The 27,567-nt window shown below is 36.9% G+C and overlaps 2 protein-coding genes across 6 annotated transcripts in view; one reads left to right on the top strand and one right to left on the bottom strand.

Moving 5' to 3' along the window:
• The window catches only part of LOC127423267 (growth arrest-specific protein 7-like), a 54,584-nt gene extending 41,150 nt beyond the window's left edge, over window positions 1–13,434 (top strand). Inside the window, exons 8-14 of one of the 4 annotated variants that reach the window (XR_007894291.1) lie at window positions 1,201–1,275; window positions 3,905–3,983; window positions 4,636–4,764; window positions 6,890–7,009; window positions 7,903–7,982; window positions 10,816–10,914; window positions 11,010–11,150. Coding sequence is in view for 1 of the 4 variants with exons in the window: in XM_051667424.1 (XP_051523384.1) it covers window positions 1,201–1,275; window positions 3,905–3,983; window positions 4,636–4,764; window positions 6,890–7,013; window positions 7,903–7,982; window positions 10,816–10,914; window positions 11,010–11,123 (700 nt within the window). In the remaining 3 variants the exon portion in view is untranslated. Of the gene's footprint in view, window positions 1–1,200; window positions 1,276–3,904; window positions 3,984–4,635; window positions 4,765–6,889; window positions 7,184–7,902; window positions 7,983–10,815; window positions 10,915–11,009 lie in introns of those variants that run through there. The other 3 variants (XM_051667424.1, XR_007894293.1, XR_007894292.1) reach the window with 3 other exon arrangements.
• Window positions 12,629–27,567, bottom strand: part of LOC127423266 (myosin-16-like) — a 90,636-nt gene continuing 75,697 nt past the window's right edge. For both annotated transcript variants that reach the window (XM_051667422.1, XM_051667423.1), the window contains exons 15-24: window positions 24,817–25,033; window positions 24,163–24,299; window positions 21,237–21,340; window positions 18,387–18,579; window positions 17,717–17,920; window positions 17,230–17,355; window positions 16,128–16,298; window positions 15,833–16,033; window positions 14,895–15,041; window positions 12,629–13,794 (exon numbers count right to left, since the gene is read on the bottom strand). In XM_051667422.1, the coding sequence (XP_051523382.1) occupies window positions 13,642–13,794; window positions 14,895–15,041; window positions 15,833–16,033; window positions 16,128–16,298; window positions 17,230–17,355; window positions 17,717–17,920; window positions 18,387–18,579; window positions 21,237–21,340; window positions 24,163–24,299; window positions 24,817–25,033 (1,653 nt within the window). In that variant the 3' untranslated portion in view covers window positions 12,629–13,641. The remainder of the gene's footprint in view (window positions 13,795–14,894; window positions 15,042–15,832; window positions 16,034–16,127; window positions 16,299–17,229; window positions 17,356–17,716; window positions 17,921–18,386; window positions 18,580–21,236; window positions 21,341–24,162; window positions 24,300–24,816; window positions 25,034–27,567) is intronic.

Genomic DNA, 27,567 nt, shown 5'->3' with positions numbered 1-27,567 from the left:
CAGGCCACGAAACAGCAAAACAGTTTTACGTCATATGTAGTGCTGCGTGTTCTTCCCAAATAATCCATCCTTAGTTTCATCAGTCCACAAAAAATTTTACCATTAGCATTGTGGAGTGTCAAGGTGCTCTTTGTCAAACTTCAGGTGTGCAGCAATGTTTTTGTTGGAAAGCAGCGGCTTCCTTCATGGTGTCATGCCATGGACACCATACCTGTTTAATGTTTTCTGTATAGTAGACTCATGAACAGAGATGTTAACCAGTTCCAATGATTCCTTCAAGTCTTTAACTGTCACTCTAGGGTTCTTTTTTTACCTCATTGAGCATTCTGCTGTGTGCCCTTTGAGTCATCTTGGCTGGACGGATACTTCTAGGGAGAGTAGCCACATTACTAAATCGCCTCCATTTATAGACAGTTTGTCTAACTGTGGACAGATGAATATCTAAGCTCTTCGAGATAACTTTGTAAACCTTTCCGGCTTTATGAAAAGCAACAATTCTTGATCATAGGTCTTCTGAGATCTCTTTTTTTTTTTGCAAGGCATGGCCCACATCTGCAGATGCTCTTTGTGAATAGCAAACGTAACATTTTTATAAGTCAAAGTAGCTCTAACCCACACCTTCAATTTCGTTTCATCAATTGGATGCCAGGTTTGCCAACTTCTGAATCTAATTTGCTTTTGTTTACGTTATTAGCCTAGGGGTTCACATACTTTTTCCAACCTACATTGTGAATGTTTGAATTATATATTTAATATGTACAAGAACAATACAATAATTTGTGTGTTTTTAGTTAAAACAGATTGTGTCTTTTTCTTGACACTGTAAATGACACAATATCCAATGAGCTGTGAAAGCTCTTCTTAAGATCGTCACTAGTTTTTAAAACATCTATAATCACCTAAACAATATTAACCATATTATTTTCCTACTGGCTTAAATGGGTTAATTCTTAGACATGTTTGCACAGAAATGTGCACTCAATGAACTACAATTGTGATGTGTTTAAGGGGTCACGCCAAGTGTCATTTTCCCTGAGGTAGAACATTTCGATCACAGTCTGGGAAGGAAATGACCTTAGTGTGTGAAAGTCAAGATTCAACATCTGGCTTAAACCTCATCCCTGAAGTGTCTTTATGTTTTTTGTAAATGTATCATATATCCAGTTGTGATTGTGAATGTTTTTTCACACTACAATTCAGAATCAAGATTGAGGAGGAGTATGCCAAGAATCTGTCAAAGCTCTCTCAGATCCCACTTGCGGCACAGGAGGAGGGGTAAGTGTCCTCAGAGAAAGTTTGGATGAAAAAGTGTCACAAATAGCAAACAGGGAATAACACACTCTCTTTACTCCTGTACAAACTCAACATTTTTCAAGCTTACATTTGGTGTAATGTAGTGACCTTTAGAGGAATATGGCTCCTTCAATTAGCTCTATGTAGGTTTAATTACTTGATTTACGTGAATAAAAGTTTTAATTCAATGATTTTTGTAGAATCACAATTTTCTTAAGACAAACTTCCTTACAATCCCATTGCTGTTTGTAAGGGAATATACAGTGCCCCCAAAAAGTGTTTGGACACTTAAAAAATGACTAAACGTCATTGCATTATATAACAAATTGTCAAAAGCTTTCGAGTTGTCAAACGTTACTGGAATATGTACAGAATTTATTAATGTGTTTAGGTACTGTAAAGATACATTTTGATAACAACTATACTACACTGTTACTCAAAAAGTGTTTCACTACAAATGACTAATTACTTCTCTAATATTTTAATTGGATTACTTTCCTGATTACTTCATAAAAAATGTATCACATTACTTATTACTTTAAAATGACTTTCAGAAAAACTTCTCCGTTTCAAAATAATGTCTATATTTGATTGTTTCACGCAAGTCATACTTAGCACCTCACGTATCTTCCTTACATTAGTTTATTTGTTTTAATGTATTATACATAAATAATATTATTTTAGAAAACTGTGAAATCCAAGTAATGTCCTTAACGAACGTAAATCTTGTACTTAAAAGTAATTAACTTAATTGAAGTTTAGTAACTGTAATCTGATTACAAAAATTTTAAATGTAATGAGTTACACTACTTTTGACTTTAAAGGTCATTCGATTACAGTAACTAATTACTTTGTAATCAAATTACACCCAATCCTTCTCACCACACATAAAGTGACCACTCATTTTGGTTGCAGACCAGAATCGAACCTGCGTTTCCCATTTGAGCACCACAGCTCATTGTGCATGGAGCATGTATGATTACCACTACACCACAGCTCAGAAAAAAATACCCAATGATGTGAATGACCATTTGGAAATGATATACCCTATTGTAAAATACAACATACTGCATTGATATCATATGATCAGTTACCAGAGGCTCGTCATGCGATGCCAAAAATGCATAGCCAACAGGTCACAGCCTGCAATTCTGCAACAATGATTTCTACGTGGCAACCACACAAATGGTAAATTCAGGAATAAACAAGAGGTTCTGAACACAGACGTAGGAGCTTGCCAAAAAACAATGGTCATTACAAATGACAACACAACGGGGGTTGAGAGACAGAATAATGGCAGGATTGTGCTGGCTGTCTTTGGGAGAGGGTGGGCGGCTCGCTATGACATCGTCTACATTGTATATGAAACAATTAGCCTTCTCTACCAGACTGGCTCGGCAGCTGAAAAAGTCACTTGCTGTTGTGCTGAGTTGTATCTTGATTCCGGACAGGAGGAATAGTTCTGCAAACCCTATAGAGTGCAGCAACTGCTTGTCATTTACAAGAAAATAATTCCTGCAAGGCCCTAAATACCAGAGAGAATGAAGAACATTTGTCTGCAATACTTGAATTTTTTTGTGTGTTTATTTACAATGTGCAGTAATACAAAAACCCTAACTATAAAATGTGAACACAACATGGACTTGACATAAGATGACTTTACTATAAGCAAGACTTGACTTGAACCAACCTTACATCAACATTCAATACTTGACAAAGACACAATGGAAAACATGAGGCTTAAATACATGGACATGGGGGAACATAAACCAATCAACAAACAGAACTCATAACAACATGACACATGAACATGGAGGGAAAACATGAATCACATGACAAGGGAAACAGGAAGTAAACATTTCAAAATAAAAGACATGAATCAACAAAATACACATGACAGCATGCATATCCACAGTGCATACTAACGTGGAAAAATATTGCAGAATAATAAGATCTTTAATGTCCTTCAATTGCAAAATGGTTTACTTGTTACTAGGAATTAAAGGGACATTTTTAATGGATAGTTTACCCAAAAAGGAAAATCATTTACTCACCCTCAAGTTGTTCCAAACAGTAAGGAAAAATACTGATATTGAGTCTTGTAGTTTTGACTCAGAACCTCTCAGAGGTTCTTACCATGCAGGAGACCGTGCAGGTGCTGAGGTGTGTGCTGTCTGTAACGGGCTGTATTAAATTGTCAAATTCCACATGTGTCTTCCATTCAAAGTGCTCCTTTGAATCGGTGCTTTGAACCAAAAGGAAAGGCCTTACTCCTGCCTCAGGGGTGCTATTGGCTCTGTCTAAAATGCCTTTGAGAAAACATCCAAAAAGTCCCTGGAATGAAGTAGTCAAGGTTGATCCTCTCAGATTAGGTGCCCAACATCGGCCCCAGATTTCATAGACAGATGATCTAAGCGTTCATAAACATATTTCAAATGCCTTTTAGAGGAGAAGGAAAAGTTCACAAGGAGTTTTAAAGAACTGAGAACTAAGAACATCCCTTACCCATGGTAAAATCACTGTAATGCACTACTTCTTGTGGCTTATTGATTTAATAAACCTTTAAATACAGCACAAATATCACACACTTGCCCTCTTTATCTCCTCTCAGCACGCTTGGAGAAGCTTGGGCCCAGCTGAAGAAAAGCCTGGCAGATGAAGCAGAAGTTCATCTCAAGTTCTCCTCCAAGGTAAGAGGTTCCAACAGCATAATTAATTTTTTACAGCCCGGAAAGAGCTCTTTGGCCTTTTGTTTAGAGTCCACAATGTTATGTTTACTCTTAAAATGTCTATCTAAGCACACATTTCTTAGCTTTTCCAGATGTTACAGTTTTCTCAAACACAGTAGGTGTTGTAATCTTTAATTCTAGCCCATGAACAAGCTTGTAGAATTTCATTCACCCACTATAAATGTTGTATGTGTAAAATAAGTTGGCCTGGGACTATACTCACAGCTGGTTTTAAAGGAATGTGGTCTACAGTAATATTTTGCTCTCTGAAGGATACATAAGCAGATGTTCCACACACTGGCTGCAGTGGGTTCTCATGCACTCGTACTTTAAAACAGTAAGGTAGATTTACACGCCCTCCACGGACCCTTTCCCCCATCCAGCTGTTTTCAATGTTTAACTATGGTGTGCATTACTCATAGGAGTATTTGAGACCCACTGAGGCAATAAAATGTTAGACATTATGTAAGCAGCTCTTTTTGTATTTTTGGATGTAGTTGCTGGTTGGGTTTGCAGCACGCTACAATAACTATTGAAATCACTGCATGTATGTGCTCTTTTTACCTATGCTTAATCTGATACAAACTATCATTCCTGTTTTTCTGCTCACCAGCTTCAAAGTGAGGTGGAGAAGCCCCTCCTAACATTTCGGGAAAACTTTAAAAAAGACATGAAAAAGTTTGACCATCACATGGCAGATCTCAGGAAGCAGCTAGCCAGTCGATATGCTGCGGTGGAGAAGGTGAATACTGTCATCACATAGATTTATAATTTTCTCTGAAAATGCATAAAGAATTTAAGAATAAACTACACATATATACTAACGACAGTAAGAACATGCTATTTTAAATTTAATAAAAGAAAAATTTAGATAGAAATGTAGGTAGAAAACTACTGTTAACCAGTTGTAATGGTGAAGAATGGGAGCATGCAAATTGTCTATTTTTCTGATTTAAAAAAAACAGACATTTAAAAATATAATTGTTGTTTTTTTGTGGGTCCGTGTAAAGCTTTACAGTTCATTTTTCAGACCATACCAATCCAAATGCAAAAATGGAAAAACATTTTGAAACTTTTATTTTTCATTTTTCTGGTTACTTCAAGAATGGATAATTGTCCTTTTCTCTCATTTTATTCAATTTATTTTTTTTCTAAATTGAAACTTTAGAAAAGTTTAGAAATAGTAATAATTTACTTTTTTTTTGTCTTGCAATTTGCATTGTGGGCTGTACCATTAGTATGGGGGTGTGGGTTAGGGAAAGTACTGCATGTACGTTGAGGAGTAGTTTAAAAGGCTTGCCGAAGGCACACGTGCCACCTTTGCCATGCAGAGGGGTTGACACACGGGCAGTATCAATGATTGCCAACTTGGCACTTTGAGTGGGTTGCGCAAGCATAAGGTTTGGCTTTGCGTTCTTTGCTCCATGCAGTGGATGATAGGGGTTTGATCTCTCGCTGGCTGGCAGAAGCTGGCACTGACAGATCACATGTGTCAGTCCTCCTACCACTTGTGTCACTTTTTTCTTTAAGTTTATTTACTAAGTATAGGATACTAGCAATGATGTGCTATCATTCCAAAAAATGAGGATACAATGTATTGGTATGTATCTATTCTAATTTATTTATGCCTTTACAAGGAATATACTTGGGAATATTTTTCGGAATTCTGAGTTCTTCACTTATCCATCCACCATGCCGCAGTTTTCTTCCAGTGAATATCATACAAGGAGAAATGGACCTGGTAAATTGCAAGTATATGCTCCGTATAAAGGTCTTAATACATTAAAAAATATTATTATTAATAATAATAATATTAATAATAATTAGGTTGCGACCCCTTATAGCCTTTTAAACTCCTCAACGTCCATGCAGTAATAAGCAGTCTGTTCCCTAACCCACACCCCTGTGGTAATGGTACAGCCCTCAGCACAAATTGCAAGACACACAATATGGAAAAATAGAAAATTGGTCATGAGTCAATTATTCAAAAAATCATTTCTAAAGTCACAGTTTAGAAAAAGATTAATGCATTATTAAAAGTCAACCATGTTTTCTGAAGCAGTAGACCATTTTCTGTCTCTGCCCATTGATGTTCTACATATGATCTCATGTTCTTGCCATTCATACCCTTGACCTTCTCGTAGAGCATCTGGACTATCACTGCCAAAGCAACAACAACAAAAAAAAGTTAATGAACAAAGAAAATATCATCAGATCTACATCTTTTAAAGGGTTAGTTCACTCGTAAATGAAAATTCTGTTCTCATTTACTCACCATTATGTCATTTCAAACCCATATATGACTGTCTTTCTTTTATAAAAAACAAATAAGGTGAAATTTTCTGTATTATGACTTGTTGTGATGCGTCAAGTTTGAATATGCGAATACGCAAATTCTGCAAAACATGTCGTTTTGTGATCCAAAGAAGAAAAACACTCATACGGGTTAGGAACAACAAGAGGGTGTGTAAATGATGACAGGATTTTCATTTTTAGGGTGAAATATCCCTTAAAAACATAATGTAAACAACAGCACCCACTTTGTGAAATATTTTAAACATCTAGATTTCAATGTGCTACTGTTGAAACAATGTTTTTTTTGTTGTTGTTTTTTTTACCATAAATGAATTACAAACATATATCTTTGAAGTTCTTTAATCATTCACATCACCGTAGAATGACAGGTAGTCCTATAATTTATTCAGGAGCATCTGGATCATTACATACTCCAGATGTCCCTGAACACATTCATCTAGTTCAATTTTAGATGTAGTATTGATAAAATGCATATTAGCATATAAGGTGCATATAATGCATATAATGCATATAAGACATTGTGGTAATCTTAACTTCTTGAATACTCAAAGGCACGTAAAGCTCTCGCAGATCGGCAGAAGGATCTAGAGTTAAAAACTCAGCAGATGGAGATCAAACTGAGCAGCAAGATCGAGGAGGACATCAAGAAAGCACGCAGGAAATCTACACAGGCAGGTCGGTGGCATCATCAAGATCCTGGCTTGATTTTCAAGCCTTTCAACTGTTCTTTTCAATAGCATCTTTGGACAGTATCTAAGTCATTGTCATGGGACCAGTGGGCATGGCACATCTTTGTCATCTTCTACTCCACCTTAAAGTACAGTACCTGTAGCACAACTGGTAAAGTATGTGAAGTTTTATGCTAACAACACTAAAGTCATGTGTTTGATTTCCAGGTAATGCACATACTCATATATAGGGTACAGTACATTTACTGTAATTCGCTTTGGATAGGAGCATATGGCAAATAAATAAATGTAAATGTAATCTTTTAGGAAAATGTGGCCATTCTCTTTTTAGATATATTATAAGATAATGTACTAAGAGAAAAAATGCAGGGCCAAAGATTGTTTTAGTGCATGGGAACATAAGCATAGAGAGAACCTAAGAGACATTGGTGAATGATATTTAGGATTACAGTCCAGATGGATGACATCACAAAGTCTGATGAGGTTAAAAGCAAGCATTGAGTGAGAACATATGGTCTTTGGGCTGAAATGGAGCCTTTTTTGAAAGAGAGAACTAAGAGACATAACCTCTGGTGTTATTATAAGTTGAGTGTGTAATATCTGCTCTAGCAGTATTAAACAAAATAGCAAAAATAATGACAAACTCCCCTGACAGTCAAGTACTTGCCTGAGCCATGTTTGTAAAAGCCTAAGAAATAGCTTAAGAAGAAATTATGTAACTAAAAGCCATAAGAAAATACAGCTTTTGGTGCCATCTAGTGTTACTGGCAATAAGTTCCAAAAATTCCATATGTGCTACTAGTCCTCTGTTAATGTTTGTTTTAGTAAGAGTATGACGTTCTGCTATAACACATGTACACCTTGTGTATCCTCAGGGGATGACCTTATGCGATGTGTTGACCTCTATAATATGTCCCAGTCCAAGTGGTTTGAGGAGATGGTCACCACAAGTCTGGTAAGCCTGAGAGCATCACCGCTTACATTGAGATACATTGAGCAACTGCAGGCATTTGGGTAATAACGAGTCTGACATGTTGTCAGAAACAATAGAATATGTGGGGGATAATGTACAGTCAGACAGTCATTATTGCAAATTAGTACACAGCTGTCTGATTGATTGGTCAGTTGAGGCATTCTGCAGTCAAATATTTTTGTAAAGTGAAGCTAAACTGTATAATTTAGTGTTTTCCAAGGCCGCTGAATTCCTACATAGCTGGACTAGTTTCATGTCTCACGTATAATTCCACAGTCTTTTCTCACATAATAATATGTCATGACCATTTGTTTGGAAAGCATTGGTATGATTTACAGTCAGCTGGGCATTATCACAAAATAAACCCCATCAGGGTGATCTGGACCCTGGCAGGAAATGTCTAGCCAAAAACAAATGGATATGAAGTACTGAGTTTAAATATTAATACTGAAATTATCTTATTTAAGAAATCGTTTTTTGGGGACATCAATCAGTTATACAGTGTAGCAGTCATAATTTGAAAATATTTGGCTGCAGAATCAAGTGTTACATTGTATGCCATAATTTTTCAGCAAAAATGTGTATACATTTATTAGGGATGCACCGATACAAAATGTGTACCGATATCCGATTATTTAGAACTGCGTCTGCCTATACTGATAGTTTGGTGGTTCTGTTTTTATGCTACCTTGTTTCAAATCACTGATCTCTACATACCTTCCATGTTGCAGAGCAACAGGTCTCAGTTATAAACAAAACACTGAAACAAAAAAGCACATTACTAACTCACATTAACCCAATTCTTAATAGCCTCTTGTCAGGCTCACATTAAATTGGTAAGATTTCTTAAAGTGGTCATATATATAATTTTATTATTTTCCCTGGGGTCCACTGATAATGTTAGTAAAGTTTTTATTTTTTATTTTTTTTGCACCAAAACAGTCATAATTTTGTAATATATGATTATATTCTACGCTGGCCCACTGTCTGAAAAGCTCGGGTTTGGCCTCAGTGCTTTCTTTAAACTTCTATGTAAACCCCCACTGTTATGATTGGCTAACATTGTGCTGCCCCTCAAATACAGCCATATTTGAAACTCAATCAAAGAGAATAAACAAGTACAGAACAACATTATAAAACTGAATTTCAGGGTTTACACATAGCACACACCCAACATATTGCATCCATATGTATAACACCATTCACTCAAGCACAGCAGTGCCATAAACTATCAAACAGTCATGACGTTTGAAACATTCCTTAATGAAACTGTTTACTTATGGTTTTGAGATTGGGTCCAATAGTGTTTTTAGCTGTCCCATCTTTCAATAACAGTTCCTTTGCAAAGCTTGAATCATATTATGACTGGTTCACAAGCAATCCACACTGATATGAGCTGAAAAAAACATATGCTTAAATACGCTGAAGACACATCCACATGATGCACATACATAGTCCACAAAGCAAGGTGAAACAAGATGCGCACATACATCCTGCACTGATGCGCACATTGCAGGAAACGCATCATAAAAATAGCGCAGATGGGCGCAAGAACATGTCCAGGACGCGTTTGTGCTCAAAAGAGCAAGATGCAGCTGCATGAAACAGAATGGGGTCTCCTTTTCAGAGTTGTAACTTGACACCACGTCTTTTAAAAGCAGTGCGAAATACATGACAACTGTCAAAGACGTCTGTCCAGTGCGTGTTTATAAACAAAAATAATTCAATATAGTCCAGATGGGTCCCCTTTGGTGTTCAGGAATAGTTAGGCCACACTAGGCCTGACTGTCCTGCTCTCTCTCTCTCTGTTTACAAACTGAGCCCCAGTGGGCGAGGCCAAGGATGCAATGATGTAAAGTAGGCGTTGATGTTTTTCACTGTAGAGGCGGTCATGAATTAATGAGCCCCCAAATTACAAAGGAAAGTTGCAGAAGAAGAAAACGAGGCGTTTTTGCAGCTTGGTTTCAATAAATGCTTTTATTGCATTGGGGATTAGGTTTTGAGTTCTGAAATTTACAGTATGTTTTTAACCCTTTTAATATTTCGAATGTACTTAACTTACATTAAGTGAATGACAAAGCTTGTCCCTTTTTTAGCTGAATCAGCCTTCACTTTAGCTTTAACAAACTTAAAATCCTATTCCTTGCTGTGTTGAGCTATAAGGTGAGTAATAAAGTTAGTTGTGTTAAAATTGTTATTGCTAGTTCCACCTCATGAAAGTTTAGCAGTGCTTAGCTCAAGTTTACAAATTGCAACTCTGCTGTCACCCAATTCAAAGTAATTCCACACAAGAGACATTTTCTTTCACAAACAGCACAAGTTGTAGGCTAATTGTTGAAATTTTTCCACCCCTTTTGACAGGAAATATTCGGCCCTGATCATCATCTGTTTTAAAACAATTGATGTCCAATAGTGCAGATAATTGCTTTTATTGGACAATACCGATGTTTGGTTGATACATCGGTTAATTTGTAGAATTTATACCTAACATAACAATATTGCTGTAGAATGTTTTAACTGTAATCACAAATCAAAAATCAAATAAATTATTTGTATAAATAGTTTTTTCTTTAAATAGGTTTTTTTTTTTTTGGAAAGAAAACTTAAATTAAACATAAATACACCTATATTTTGTTCTGACAAATAAAATGTTGCTAATAATGTAATACATACGTTTTCGTGGGCGGGAAATAAAAAAGTTGACAGGGCCAGTACAAATCTGAACTACTGGCTTGAATGCGCCAGGAGAAAAAAGCCTTACTGTTGAGCCCTGAACCCTATTCCTGAATGATGTTTTTTTCCCTGAAACCTCCAGGAGCTGGAGAGGCTGGAGGTGGAGCGAGTGGAGATGATCAGACAGCACCTGTGTCAGTACACAACACTACGACACGAGACTGACATGTTCAACCAAGGCGTGAGTTAAACCAACCCTATTCACACTTGTTTTTTGAAGGCTGAACTAGATTGATGCAGATCATGAGTAAAGACAACTTGCATTTGTATGTCCAGACCATAGAGCCAGTGGACAAACTGCTTCGGGATGTAGACCCTGTGAGGGATCGAGAGCTATGGGTGAAGGAACAAAAGACAGGGGAAGCGAGACCAGTGGACATGGAGATCTAACACCATGGAGACCAGACTCACCCCACTGTGCTGGGACACTGTAGCTCCTGCTGGGTCTCCCAACATCCAGTGAACATTGGTCTGGGAGGACTCATTCCCTAATGCATTCATAGACTGGAAGAGAGTGGCTGCTTTGGAGTGATGCTTCAATGCAGCAGGTTGGATGAAGAGAAAGAGTGCCCTCTATTGTTTGATGGTTGTCCTGGTGTGACATTCTAAGGTCTGGTGTGAGGTTTTGATTTCTCAAAGATCCTCTCCAGCCTTAAACAACAAGGCATTGTAAGGGTAAATGTTTTTTTCTTTTTCTTTTTTAAACCTAAAGTAGAGAATAATCAAGTCTCAAATGTAACAACCAAAAAGAGGGCAGAGAAAGAACCAAGTGAACCAAGGTTGGATACCATAACTTTTCCACAAATGTGTCTGAAAGTGGCACAAAAAAGGTGAGGTGAGACAATGCATCAAACGTTGTAAAGGGAAAATAAGTAGAATGTGTTAATATATTTCACTCAGGAGATCAGATGCTTTGAAATCATACATACAGTAAGGTCAGTATTAAAAAGTACTAAAATATAAATGCTGCTGTTGTAAAATGCATTCAACTACTACAGCTGATTTTACAGTAGATTCTAGCTAAACATGGCCTATTCACACCCTTAAAGTCAAGACGTGATTGTGTCCATCAGGAATTGATTGGATCATGAAAAATGTGCGTTACATTCCATGATGTTGTCAAGTGGTTGGAAGGAAGGGGTTGAAAGGGTATGAGGGATCTTGCACAATAAGACCAGGAACATGCATAAACAAAGTAAATACAGTTGATTTGGTCTGTTAGTAAAATTTGATGTAGACTTTATGTAAAAGTTTGCAGCTAAATTTTATATAGGATATACAAAAGACAAGGCAATATCTTAAACATATACATATTCATTTTTATTATTGTTACAGAGACTAAATGAAAAATCTAAGCAGTCAGTTTTGAAGACTGGCTAGTATTGTTTTGAGTATTATTTTTTGTCTATAGTTCATAACTTTACAGATGCTCATAGTCTTTGTCTCCAAGCAAAAAGACTCCACACTACAGTGTAATTGACCAGTCCCACTTTATATTAATATTAGGTGTCTTTAACTACTATGTACTAATATTAAAATACATAAAATACAATGTACTTATTGTGTAACTACATGTTTTTCGGCAAAATTCTCACATGATTCACATTCACTGCTACTGAGGTTGAGGTACGGGTAGGTTAAGGAGCAGGGTTAGGGGTTAAGGGTAAGGGTAGGGTTACGTTTAGGGTTAGGGGTTAAGGTTAACAGTGTAAATGCAGATCTAATTAAATGCAGGTACTTTAAATACAAGTACAATGCAACATCAACAACAACGTATGTACATAAGTACATTGTATCAAATGAAAAAAAGTGGGTCCAGTTGACCAACTATGTGAAGGGTTATGATCACTTAGTAACATAGTCCATTAACAAAAATGGCACAATGCCTTGTAAGGTTTTTTTTTTATTGTTTGGGGATTTTTTTTATTCTTTTTTTTTTTTTTTTTTTTTTTTAATGTACAGTATTCTCAAACTGTTTATGTTATTATATGAGTCCAGTTTTGTTTTCCCCAAAGGATTTACTGAAGGACAGGACAAAAGCATCTGCTTAACACTGGCAAATTGTGTATAGTGAAAGAGGTACAGATAATATATTGAAATTATTCTGCACAGTGCTTATTTTTATATCAAATCAAGTAACACCTTTTTTATTGTCTTCAAGGTCTTTTAACTGGATTTAATTGTTTATTAGATTTTTTTTATAACTGTCATTTGCAAAGAGTTCATCTTAAGTACTGATTCAGTAAAAAAAAAAGTTAATGAAGAATAACTGGTAAATACATCCATTTATTATGTTTTCTGCAATAAAAATGCTATTAAATTTAATGTTTAACTGAATCGGATTTGATTGCACTATTTATGTAGTTGTCATTAGTTGGTATCTCAATAAATACAAAACTAATGCAAACATTACATTTGAGCAAGGAAATTACACATTATATTCATTATCAATGCATTTCTAATTATTTGACATGTTATTTCTAGATATTGGTGAGGCTGTGTTTATTTAATTTCAAAGTGTATGTGAATTTGTGACAGAAGATTGTAAATATTACATTTGTTGTTGTGTGCATAACTGAAGCTGGTCACCATTTCGATAACTGTTATATCTCTTGTGGTCTTGCTTACAAAATCAATGAAACATTCAATCCTTACAATATAAAACTAGCATAAGAGTATAATAAAGAATATTATGGCAACATTACAGTTATACGCATTTCTTGATGAATAATACAAATATTAAAGTCACACTGGCAATAGAAAATGTAATACCGAACATAGATACTAATACAGATAAAAGGATTTATATGTTTATGATTTATTTTTTTTAATTTTTTTTTCACAAGAAAACGGTCTAAAATAGGGTCTCCGTTTTGAATTCCAGAAGATTGACAAATCTTTTATGATTCTAATCTATCATTAGTTTCTTGATTGAATTCAAATATGTTGGAATGAGAGAGCTGACAGACTCTTCATCGTCTGTAATGATCTTCTCACCTCTGCCCTCTGACCCTACAGAACTGGGTGATCTTATGAGCCCTGGATAGGGAGTGCTGTATCCCTGCAATTCAAAGAAAAAACACAATGGATATCAGCTCCACCAATCACACAGATGACCTTAAGAAGGACATGCGTTTAAAAAGAGACCACCTCTCTATCAAAATAGTCTAGAAACACTCTGTATGTATTACAGAGTATATCATAATAGATTAGATGCAGTGGCCCCAAAAAGTATTTGGACACTTAAAGGGATAGTTCACCCAAAAATGAAAATTCTCATCATTTACTCAACCTCATGCCATCCCAGATGTGTTTGACTTTCTTTCTTCTGCAGAACACAAAGATTTTTATAAGAATATCTCAGCTCTGTAGGTCCATAATATGCAAGTGAATGCTGACCAGGCATTTTATGCTCCAAAAATCACATACATGCAGCATAAAAGTAATCCATATGACTCCAGTGGTTTAATATATGTCTTCAGAAGTGATTTAATAGGTGTGGGTGAGAAACAGGTCAATATTTAAATCCTTTTTTACTATAAAGCTCCACTTTTATATTCTGAAAGTGAAAGTGAAAGTGGAGATTTATAGTAAACAACAAAAAAAAAAAAAAAAAAAAAAAGGATTTAAATACTGATCTGTTTCTCAACCCAAGCCATTGCATCACTTTAGAAGACATATATTAAACCACTGGAGTCATATAGATTACTTTTATGCTGCCTTTACTTGATTTTTGGATTTTAAAATGTCTGGTCACCATTCACTTGCATTGTATGGACCTACAGAGCTGAGATTTTCTTCTAAAAATCTTTGTTTGTGTTTAGCAGAGGAAAGAAATTCATACACATCTGGGATGGCATGAGGGTGAGTAAATAATGAGAACATTTTCATTTTCGGGTGAACTATCCCTTTAAGCAACACTTAAAAATGTATAAATGTCATAGTACTCTATTAGATAACATTAGATATCAAACCAAGTAGCATGTATTTAAAGAGAGATCCTGAAGCACTTTTCAAGCAAAACATTTCACAACTAAGTTGTATAGGTTTGTAAGGTTATGAATACAACATTATGTACTGTTTTAAATGGAGATTTGGAATTTGGTTGTTCAATTGGAAAATGTACATAGTTAACCCATCATGGGTTACACATAGACTCACTGATGAGTAGCCTTTGCCAAAGCTGCCCCTGTTCTTTGTCCTGATTTTGGTTAGAGCAGACTCGGCTATATCAGCACGCTCCTCTGCGTCATCCAGCTCGTGAACAGTCTTCCTGTACTTGGCCAGGTTCACATTAGCCTGCTCCTCCTGTGTATGATGAATAAAGGAAAACAAAAGGGATGCATTTATATATATATATATATATATATATATATATATAAGAGACATATATCATGCTGAAAACACCAGTTTAGACCAGCATGAATGGCAAAAATGCTGGTCAACCAGCATAAACTTTCTGGGGAAGCTGGTTTACCAAGGACATCTTGATGGTTAAGCTAGTTAAAGGGATAATGCACCCAAAAAATGACTCATCCACACAAAAGGAGATGTCAGGCAGTATGTTAGTCCTAGTCTTTATTTACTTTCATTGCATCTTTTTTCCATACAAAGAAATTGAATGGTGAGTGAGGCTGTTCTAAACATTCTGCCCAACATCTACTTTTTTGTTCAACATAAGTGAGTAAATGAAGTCATAATTTTCATTTTTTGGCATACTATCTTTTAAGAAGCTTGGAGGTGACACCAGCATCCAAAACAAACTGTAACATACGGTTACCAGCTATGTTGGTCTTTTTAGCTCATCTACATCGTAGTGTTTTACGTTTTTGCCAATATTCACAGCTTAAGTTGTAGTTTTATAGGCCCAATAATACATGCTTCCCCAGGCTTATAACCATGCAAATAAAAAATAATCAAAACACAAAGGAATTATAGTATTATTGTAAAGAGTATCTGTAAAAAGGAGGAAATAATATAGCACATTTTCTGGTGGGAATGGGGCATACCCATTCCCCTTCCCCTACATTTGCTCCTCCATTTTTGAATTTGTGGTCACAGTTTCGTTTGTTTTTTTAGAGTTAGAAGCAGTGTCTTACCGCCTCCTCCACTTGTCTCTTGTAAGCTTTCATCTTAACCTGGAGTCTCTCCACTAGATCCTGCATCCTCTGCTGGTTCTTCTGGTCCTCCTCAGACTGGAAGAGAAGCTCCTTCAGACGCCGCTCATTCTTCCGCAGGGTCTTAACCGTCTCAGCATGTCTTTTCTGCTCTGTGTCCAAGTCCAGCTCCAGCTCTTTCACCTACATACACCACGTAAATCCAGACAGGGCAAAAGATGTCAGATCATTCAACACAAAAGATCTGGCATCATGGATCCAGGGTGATGTTGTTTACCCTGCCCTCCAGCTTCTGAATGATCTTCTTGCCTCCTTTCATGCCCAGCTGCTCAGCTTCATCCAATCTGGTGGTCATGTCCTTTATCTGAGCCTCCAGTCCTTTCTTGACTCGCTCTTGGTGCATGGTGTGCTCCTGCTCCACTCGCAGCTCCTCTGTCACGCGTGCTGTCTGCAGAGAAAAAATATTTAAATGACCAGTGAGTAAACCTATGTTCTCATCACCTCAAGCAGGTCAAAACTCTTAACTTTCATCTTTTACTAACTTTATTACTTAACTTTAAATTACTATTACTTTTTATTATCTTTAACATTTATGTGATTTATCAGTGGTTTTCACACAATCTTACACAGAATCAGCACATTTCAGTACCTATTCTTCATTCTGCTGATCACAAACGAAGATTTTTAGAAGAATATCTCAGCTCTGTAGGTCCATACAATGCAAGTAAATGGTGACCAAAACTTTGAAGCTCCAAAAAGCAGATAAAGTCAGCATAAAATAATCCATATGACCCCAGTGGTTTAATCCATGTCTTCTGAAGAAATCCGATCGGTTTTGGGTGAGAACAGACCAAAATGAAAAAAACTCCTTTTTCACTGTACATCTTGCTATTGCAGTCTCGAGGCACGATCATGATTTCAAGCTCGATTACACTTCCTAGTGCTTGACGCATGCGCAGAGCACTAGATGGCGCTAGGAAGTGTAATCATGCTTGAAATCATGATCACCAAGGAGTCTGCTGATTTCAAGATTTATAATGAAAAAGGAGTTGGACTGTTCTCACCCAAAATCGATTGGATCGCTTCAGAAGACATGGATTAAACCACTGGAGTCTTATGGATTACTTTTATGCTGCCTTTACATGCTTTTTGGAGCTTCAAAGTTTTAGTCACTATTCACTTAATTGTATGGACCTACAGAGCTGAGATATTCTTTTAAAAATCTTTATTTGTGTTCTGCAGAAGAAAGAAAGAAAGTCATTCACATGTGGGATGGCATGAAAGTGAGTAAATGAGATCATTTTCATTTTTGGGTGAACTATTGCTTTACATTTCTGGCACTTTCCCATACTAAAAAAATGGTCCATAGTGTCCTGTACCTCACAGGCAGCTTTCTTGGCTTTGTCATTGGCTGCTCTCAATTCACTTTGCAGTTCCTCATGCTCCTGTGTGAGCTGCTGGAGATCTACTTCTAGTTTCCTTTTTCCACTGGATACAGACTGTAACTACAAAGAAGAGATACAGAAAAATATCACTCTTCAGTTAAATAAGCTTCCAAAGAGCTAGATCCATTTAAGCATGTCTAAAACATAATTTTACTCAGAATTTTTACAAAATTAAGTTAATAAAGTCTAAGATAATAATACATTAAGTTGAAAAAAAAAAAGAAAAAAAGATGAAAGTAGGTTCCATGTTGGATCTCCACAGTGTCAGAATTTTTTTTAATATATTTTAGAAACTTTCTATTTGCCCTTTGTAATTTATTGTCAAGGGCATTTTTTTACCTTTATTAGGGCATATTTTTTTCTAAGTAGCATTTTTGCACCGAGCCCGTATAGACTTGGAGAAGGTCAATAGTATCTGTACCTGGTTATCAAGCTCATTGTATTTCTCTGAGGTCTCTTGCAGCTCTGTCTCCAGGGCCTTGCGACTTCTCTCTGCTGCCTCCAGTGAAGCACGACTCTCCTCTCCCTCAGTGACCAGCAGGGTGCAGCGGCGCTCAAGAAGTGTTTGCTCCTCTCTCAGCTCCTCCTGCACATGTGCCTCCTCCTCCAGCTGTACCTGCAGGTCCTGCAGGAGAAAGAGCAAAAGAAGGTTACTTAAGATGAAGCATGTTATTTTTTTTTTATGTTACCGAGACAAAAAAAATACTTTCTCCTATTCCAGATTAACACTCGTAGGTTGATTTCCTGAAAATTTCAATCACCGTGGCTTCGTGGCGCTATTAAAACATTGCCCTGCTTTTTTGAGCATCCAGGCCAACCAAATATAGCAACTTTGGCTAAACCAATGGCATGAGTTGGGGGTGGGATTTGTTTGTCTGCCCAGTGAAACCTGTTTGAAAAGTCATTATTTTTGCAGGTCCGGTTGGCGACATTAGTGGTACAGAAATTACACATTTCAGCTTTAATGTGAGATTTGCTGGCACCTCCCCTCCCTTCAATAATGTATGGAATCTGATTGTCGTCATCTTAACTAAAAATGTTCTCCTGCATTACACTTCCACTATCATACAAAAAATAGGCAATATGTGGACCTTGATTTGTTGCTGCATCTTCTTCACAGACTTCATTAGCTCGCCATTGCTCTTGTTCAGTTGGTCCACCTGCACTTCCAGCTCGTTAAGATCGCTCTCCATCTTCTTCTTCAGACGGGCTGCTTCAGTACGAGCCTTCACCTCCACATCCAGACTGGCCTGCAGGGACTCAAGTGCCCTCTGGTGGCTCTTTCTAAAAGAAACAAAAAATATGCATACTGTATCACATGCTAAGTTTCATTGCAGTGCATTGCATGAGTTGGACATTTTGGATAAGTTTATAGTGGCCCTGGGGCAGGGGCAGATTTAGTGATTTGGGGGCCCTATGCAAAGTATAGGAATCCTCTTCAATGGCACACATTAACTTGACTTTCCCTTAAAGGGGCTGTAAACGATTTTGTATGGAATGGTATGGAGGAAATATTCCTACTCCCTGACAGATATCACTGAAATAAGTGTCCTGAGACATCTCACCAGTCTCTGTGACAGCACTAGACTGTGTAAACAGCAAACAGATATGTGTCTGCAGTTGTGTCTTGCCCCCTGGCTGTGTCAACTTTCTAAAAAGGAGTGAATAATCATTTTTAACAACACATTCTATGAAAAACACAATCTGGCAACCATAAACTACCACTCTCCCTCTTTCTTTAATGCATTTTTCCTCCATCAACTTGAACTTGAATTAACTGTTTACAAGGTATCAGACTACAAGTTTACTCTGGGTGTTTCCAGCAGGGTTTGGTCAACATTAGCTTCAACATCACGGTCACTAGACCTTTTTCACACTTCTGGGTCTTGGAACGCAGAAGTAAAAGATTGCAGGATAAACTTTTATAGAAGTGAATAGCAGACCACAGCAAATATAATTTTTTGCTTTCCCATTTGCTCCAACAGCAAAAGAAAAAAATAAAAAGTACGTTTCCACGACTATTACGTTTCCACAACTTTTCACAAGAGGAAAAAATAGAGAGGGGTGGATTACGACGAGAGAGAGAGAGAGAGAGAGAGAGAGAGAGAGAGAGAGAGAGAGAGAGAGAGAGAAAGATGCCAAATTTACTGTCATTCCCTCAAAAACTGTATTAGAAACCCTGTCGTAGCTGGTAATTATTATTTTTATTTTTTTTTACTAATTCAATAATATAACACAATCCAGAATGTTATACATTTTCACAAAATAATTACAAATGTAAAAAAATATTAAAAAGTTTGCTAGATTTACACTGCTAAATAAGGCGGAAAACATCATCAATCTGAGAAAAAGGTCTATTTTCACTTGTGTCAACAACACCCACATCATAATCATCATCAAAACAATGTGTATTCTTGACTAGTGAGTGCTGTGCTCATGGAAGAGGTGGTGGGCTGCGGTGCAGGCTGTGCAACAATCTGATCCATTCTGCAAGACAATATTACCTTCAGAAGTGTTGAGATAAACTTTTTAGATTTCTCTTTTTCTCTGCCCTACTAGGATAATTCCACTAATTTGTTTTCCCTCTCAAATTCAGACCAAACTGCACTAGTATCAGTGTATGGTGAAATCACACAAAACTGTCCGAGCACTGTCTGAGCGATGTGGCTGGCTTTCACCTGTTTATGAACTTGTGAAGTTAAGTACAACCTTTAGAATTTCATTGTAAACCGTAAAATTCCGTTACAGCCTTATCTGATGGGGGAGGGGGGGTTGCTCGCATGGACAGTGCTGAAAATAACAGCGATATTTAAAATTTCATCATACGTTATTTAGCATTAATAGTAAAAAAAAAAATATAGCATTAGTATTTTTAGGGGGCCCTTAGCTTCTAGGGGCCCTAGGCAGTTGCCTACCTATGCAGAGTGCTAAGTCTGTTCCTGCTCTGGGTGCACAACACAACCAAATTAGCAAAGCAAATTAAAAGCTGAAATCACAATAGAAATAAGCCCCAACACAAATAAATTAAGCCACAACATAACGGAAAAGCCATAGCACAACAGAAATAAGCTACAATACAACAAAATTTCATCAAAAACACAACGAAAATAAGCTACAACACAACAGAATTAAGCCACAGCACAATGTAAATAAGCCATAGCACAATGAAAATAGGCCACAACACAACAAAATTATCAGAAAAACAATACTTTTTTTGTCCTAAAATACTCTGGACAACACATACACTACCTGGTTGGGTTTCTACCAGAACTTTCATTGCACATAACATCAAAATTTCCAAAGGTATCAAATCAATTTATATTCAAAGGGACATTTCCAGCATACATTTGGAGCATCTTCTGTTTAGATTTCCAAGATGGAAACCCCTTACGCATTGACTGGAGAACTTCTCTTGTGAGTGACTTGCGGTGGCACGAGCAGCTCTCTGCTTATTCTGAGCAGCACTATGATCTCACATGCATTAAGTCAGACTGCCAGATAACTTAAAATACAGTGTATATTTATTTTCAGTTAATTTTGTTTTGTTGTGGCTTAGTTTCGTTGTGTTTTCAGCTTGTATTTGCCTTGCTAATGTGGTTGTTGTGTACCTCTGGGCCACCATATTTAATGGTTAATATATGGAAACTGACAAATTTAAGATGCATTATGAAAATGTGAAATGTTGCAGGAACGAGAAAATGCAAGATAAAGTTACTTACCAAAAGGGTTATCCCTTGTTAGTTAAAAAGCAGGAAAAAAGGAAAAATATTACAGTTAAAGAACTGAAAAGTAAAAAGAACTGTGGATTAGAGGCAGAAGAAAATTTGAGAAGCATATTCAGGAGAGACATTAAGGCTTTTTTTTTTTTTTTAAAGTTGCTTACAGCATCTTTAAGCATTAGGAACACAACTAGGACCAGATAATTTTTATTTCAAGAGTACCTGGCAGCCTCAAATTCCTCTTCTTTCTCCTGTAGTCTGCGCTCTATGTCTGCTTTAGCCTGAGACAGCTCTAGCTGAAGACGCAAAACCTTCATCTCCTCAGCCTACAGTAGACAAAAAGAGAAACTCTGAAAAACATTCTTACCTTAAAAGGGCAGCTTTCATTGAACAAATTGTTGACAGCTAGGAGACATGGAGAATGGTGAAATTAAATGTTGGCAATAAAATGTGAAATATCTGCAAGGAAGACAAAACTAACTAGATAGGTAAAGTTTGTCAAGAAGAGAGGGTGTGTCTAATTTAACGGCTCTGTCTTGTGAAAGTTCCAGAACGGTTAAAATCGCTTACAGCACCTTTAGATTAATAGGCCTATTGTGGGTTTGTTTACATTTTTTAAAAATATGACAGTTGGAGTCTGAATTCACAAACATTCCTTTGGCTTGTTGAACATTTCCTCAATGACAGTCTATGGGATTTTTCCCATTTTTGAAGGCTGCTACTGGAGAACTATAGTTCCAATCAGTTAGAAAAGACATGGCACACTAAGTCAGACTAAAGGACTGTGCCAAATTTGGTGGATGAAGCTTGAAAGCTCTAAGAGGAGTCACAATTGATAATTTTGGTCTTTGTTTAGGGATTTTGGAAAAACCATTCTACAAGTCTGTAGAATAACAGTATGCTGGCTTTGTCAAGCCTACAAAATCACAATTCAGTATGCACATAGATGTACCAAAGAAAAACAAATAGTAATTCAACATGAAAATATTACAAAAATATCACTGATGGTTGCCTTTTGAATGCTGAACTTTCAATCAGTTCCAGTCAATGGGAGATTTTCTAATTTAAATTTAACTGGCTATAGTTTTAGAAGAAGAAAATTACCATTAATAAACCAGATACTGAAGTACCACAAATTAATCAGTCCATATAGTACTTCTTGTCTACAGCTTCAAATGGGTATCTAACATGTCATGAGTCTCAAAATGGGTTCCTTCTTGCAAAAAAATAAAAAATAAAAAATAAATCCAGAATCCACAGTCTGGTTGTAGGTTGTCAGAGCAGAAGTAGACCAAACATCATCCATCAACACCATCAGCTACTCTAGTCAGCCCTGTCAGCTTAACAGGCATCCATATCCATCCATCAGCCCACACAACGCTACAGCAAGGTCACACAGGTCAACTCTCAAACATTTTTTTTTTAAACAAACGGCCCTAAAGGTTTATTTTTCATCTACTTGGGTCCCAAACTTGACCCAGAAGGTGAACACTTTTTCATTGAAAACAAGACAAGCTGGACAAGATTCTGTCATTTTTACTTCTAGAGACTTGCCAGTGCACTTCTAGGTGATAAATGCTGACCGCTTTGGTTGTCAGGAAATGTGTAACAATAAGCAGATTTACTTTTTCTGTGTTCACTGGTCAGCCCTGAGGCACTAATTCCCTTAATGTCAGGGCTCTTCAGTAGTTTTAATATTGTTAAGCACTGCTAATTCAGTGTATTGTCTTGGTCAGTGTACTGACTCCCCTTTATCACAGATTGTAATTGTATTATGCTTTCTAAATACTTGGTCAGTTAAAAGATAACCCTGTGTAAACCAATTGAGTAAAAAAGTCAATAGTCATTCTGATTAAAATTAAGACTCTGTGGGTAAATCTCACAAAGATATGTCCTGGTCACATTTCAGCCCAAAATCAAAAAAACAAGAACAATTATTTTGCATAAAGAAAATGTCAAAGTCATTTTTTAGGACCATTAAAGGTGCACTCAGTAATTTGTTCCTCGTTAAGTTTTACTTCAAAAGAAATGTATTGTCATTTTGATTTATAAAAACGGTTCTATTCTACATGGAGAGGGTTCGCACATGGGGGCTGCCATGTTAGTATCGCATGACCAGCCAAATACTACTCATTTAATCTCAGAAACTGCTCTGTTATTGGACACTTTTACTCATGAATTAAATTAATCATGGCTGACTGTGAATAGTGAATTTCTACAATGGCATCGGTAACTGAAAACTATTGTTTGAATGATGCTGCATCCACATCTCTATATGTCAGTTTAAGTCCAAGATGACATACATAAAACATTTCTGAGATCACCTTTAAAGGGATAGTTCTACCAAAAATTAAAATTCTCTCATCATTTGCTCCAGCTTATGCCATCCCAGATGTGTATGACTTTCTTTCTTCTACTGAACACAAACAAAGTGTTCAAAATCATTAGAAGAATTTCTCAGCTCTGTAAGTCCATACAATGCAAGTGAATGGTGGCCAGATTTTTGAAGCTCCCAAAATCACAAAAATGCAGCATAAAAGTAATCTATACAACTCCAGCGGTTTAATATATGTTTTCATAATGTGAAAGTAAAAGTGAAAGTGGAGATTTATAGTATAAAAAAACTTGTTTCTCACCCACACCTATCATATTGCTTCTGAAGATATGGATTTAACCACTAGAGTCATTTATATTACTTTTATGCTGCCTTTAAGTGATTTGTGGAGCTTGAAAAATCTGGTCACTATTCACTTGCATTGTATGGACCTACAGAGCTGAAGAAATATCTGAGAAAAATCTTTGTGTTCTGCAGAAAAAAGAATGTCACACATCTGGGATGGCATTAGGTGAGTAAATGATTAGATCAATTTAATTTCTGGGCAAAACAATAATGAGAGTGAGTTTTTGTTCTTTCACATTACAGTAAGCTACTGTGATTTAGGTGAGAAGGTGGTTAATTTCCATAAAAAAATATTGTCACAATGTAAAAAGGTTTTAATGGTCCTAAATTAGGCAAAATTTTCTAAGCAAAATATACTTTCTTTTTCTTCTTCTTTCTTTTGATTTTCTAGTGAATTCTGATCCGGATATTTGTTTTTTACTTTCTCGAGAATAAACCCTTTACCGAGTGTAATGTTATTCTCCACACCTCTAATGCAGCCTCAGACTCTTCCAGCGATGCCTGCAGTTCTTCTCTCTCCATCTCGATTTTCTTCTTCATTTTCTGTAACTCATGGACACTCTTCCCCCCATCTGAAAGTTGGTCTGTAAGATCAGCAATCTCCTCTGAAATGCAACAGCACAAGACGATGAAACATTACATTACGAGGTGGAACTACTGTATATAGTACTTTGGGAGTTCTCTTAAAATGAATATATACAATGTAACCAGTTTTGTAACACTTTTAACTTTTCAGAGTATCCATTGTGATCTGGTAGCTGTGCCTCTAAGGTACCTTCATTCTCTGTGGTCCATAACTGAGTCAGCTTGTTTCTGTTGGACTACCTACCTCAGCTAATTATGGTGCAGTCTAAAAACCGCAGCCATACAAACAATGCCCATAATGAAGGATTAAAATATTCTGCGGTCACAGGCCCACATTACATTGGCTCAGCTGTACTGTAATTTGTGTTTATATGAGTTTTTAGCATGTTTTTATGGGCTGTCACACTTGCACCTTCACAAAAGGTTTGAAATGTACAAATATTCTATAATTAAGACACAGTGACAGCACATTTCAATCACGCATGGCGAGTGGTGGTATTTTTAATGCATAAATGGTACTTTAAGTGTCAGTGTTACCCTGGAAGGCCTTGTTCTCCCTGCGCAAAGCCTCGCCCTGCTCCATCGCCTCCTCGTAGGTTGTTTTGAGCTTGAAGAGCTCGGTGGCATGCTGTCTGCTCTCTTTTTGACAGCTCTCCACTTCTGCCACAAGCTCCTCGCACTTCTGCCTCCAATCACTCAACTGCTTGTCTAGCATCCTTTGCTTCTTATCCAGCACTGCTGCAACATTATTCGCCTAGAGAGGATCATAAAGAAATCTAGGGCTTTATCCCCTGCATATTCACAGAAGATATACATACAGCTCTGGAAAAAATTAAGAGACAATTCCAAATTATTCTTAAATCAGCATCTATTCATTTATGGCAGCCATTCCATTCCAGTGTCTGTTGAATTCCAACACAAGCACACCTCATTCTACTTAATGTAAAGCAAGAAAATAGCCCTTCATCAATGAGAAGCAAAGAAGAGCCATGCTGAGGTTTGCAAAAGACCATAAGGATTGGACAATAGAGGACTGGAGTAAGGTCATCTTCTCTGATGAGTCCAACTTTCAGCTTTGCCCAACACCTGGTCATCTAATGGTTAGACGGAATCCTGGAGAGGCCTACAAGCCACAGTGTCTTGCACCCACTGTGAAATCTGGTGGAGGATCGGTCATGATCTGGGGGTGCTTCAGCAAAGCTGGAATCGGACAGATTCTTCTTTGTGAAGGACACATGAATCAAGCTACGTACAAGGTTATCCTGGAAGAAAACTTGCTTCGTTCTGCTCTGACATTGTTCCCCAACTCTGAGGACTGGTTTTTCCAGCAGGACAGTGCTCCATGCCACACAGCCAGGTCAATCAAGGTGTGGATGGAGGAGCATCAGATCAAGACCCTATCATGGCCAGCCCAATCTCCAGACCCGAACCCCATTGAAAACCTCTGGTATGTGATCAAGAGGAAAATAGATGGCCACAACCCATCAAACAAAACCGAGCTGCTTGAATTTGTTTCGCCAGGAATGGCATAAAGTCACCCAACAGCAATGTGAAAGACTGGCAGAGAGCATGCCAAGACACATGAATGCTGTGATTGAAAATCAGGGTTATTCCACCAAATATTGATTTCTGAACTCTTCCTAAATTAAAACATTATTATTGTGTTGTTTCAAAATGAATATGAACTTGTTTTCTTTGCATTATTTGAGGTCTGAAAACACTGCATATTTTTATTTTTATTTTGACCAGTTGTCATTTTCTGCAAATAAATCCTCTAAATGACAATATTGACAATATGTACTTTATAGAATAAAACAAAAATGTTCATTTTACTCAAACACATACCTATAAATAGTAAATCCAGAGAAACTGATCATTTTGCAGTGGTCTCTTAATAAATTATATATGTATATATATATATATATATATATATATATATATATATATATATATATATTATATATATAGTGGTAAGAAAAATTATGTGAACCCTTTGGAATTACCTGCATTTATATATAAATGTGTCTTAAAATCTGGTTTGATCTTCATCTAAGTTACAATAATAAACAAACACAATCTGTTTTAAGTAAGACACAAATTATTGTATTGTTCTTGTACATATTGAATACATCATTAAAACATTCATAGTGTAGGTTGGGAAAAGTATGTGAACCCTAATGACATCAACAAATGCTAATTAGAGTAAGGAGTTGGCAAACCTGGCATCCAGTTAATGAAACCAGATTGAAGGTGTGGGTTAGAGATACTTTGACTTATAAAAAGCACTTAAAAATTTGAGTTTATTATTCACAAGGAGCATCTGCTGACGTGTATCATGCCTCACAAAAAAGAGATCTCAGAAGACCTACGATCAAGAATTGTTGCTTTGCATAAAGCTGGAAAGAGTTACAAAATTATCTCGAAGAGCTTAAATATTCATCTGTCCACAGTTAAACAAACTGTCTATAAATGGAGGCGATTTAGTAATGCGGCTACTCTCCCTAGAAGTGGCCGTTCAGCCAGGATGACTCAAAGGGCACACCACAGAATGCTAAATGAGGTAAAAAAAGAACCCTAGAGTGACAGCTAATGACTTTTTAAGGAATCATTGGAACTGGTTAACATCTCTGTTCATGAGTCTACAATACGGAAAACATTAGACAGGCATGCCGTCCATGGCAGGACACCACGAAGGAAGCCACTGCTTTCCAACAAAAATATTGCTTCACACCTGAAATTTGCCAAAGACCACCTTGACACTCCACAGCACTACTGGTAAAATGTTTTGTGGACTGATGAATCTAAGGTTGAATTGTTTTGGAAGAACACACAGCACTACATATGGCATAAAAAGGGCACCGTATACCAACAAGAAAACATCATGATTTGGGGCTGTTTTGCTGCTTTTGGGACTGGACCACTTGCCATCATCGAGGCAAAAATGAGTTCCCAAGTTTATCAAGGTATCCTACAGGATAATTTCAGGGTGGCTGTGCGCCATCTGAAGCTCAGTAGAAGTTGAATGATGCAGTAGGACAATGACCCTAAACATCGAACTAAATCCAATACAGAATGGCTTAAAAAAAAAAAAAAAACTTTTGGAGTAGCCTCGTCAGAGCCCAGACCTTAACCCAATAGAGATGCTGAAAAGCAGTTTTATGTTGTGTTGTGTTTAATTAAAAGTCTTTGGCTGATAACCTGGTTACCACTTCCTAATTTCCGATGAACAAGAGGCTTGTCTGCCACACTGGTGTCAAAACCCGTGATTGGAGGAAGACATGCCATCAG

Source organism: Myxocyprinus asiaticus, chromosome 32 (assembly GCF_019703515.2).
Source record: "Myxocyprinus asiaticus isolate MX2 ecotype Aquarium Trade chromosome 32, UBuf_Myxa_2, whole genome shotgun sequence".
In the NCBI taxonomy this organism is placed as follows: Eukaryota; Metazoa; Chordata; class Actinopteri; order Cypriniformes; family Catostomidae; genus Myxocyprinus; species Myxocyprinus asiaticus.
This window is presented reverse-complemented; position numbering and strand designations above follow the sequence as displayed.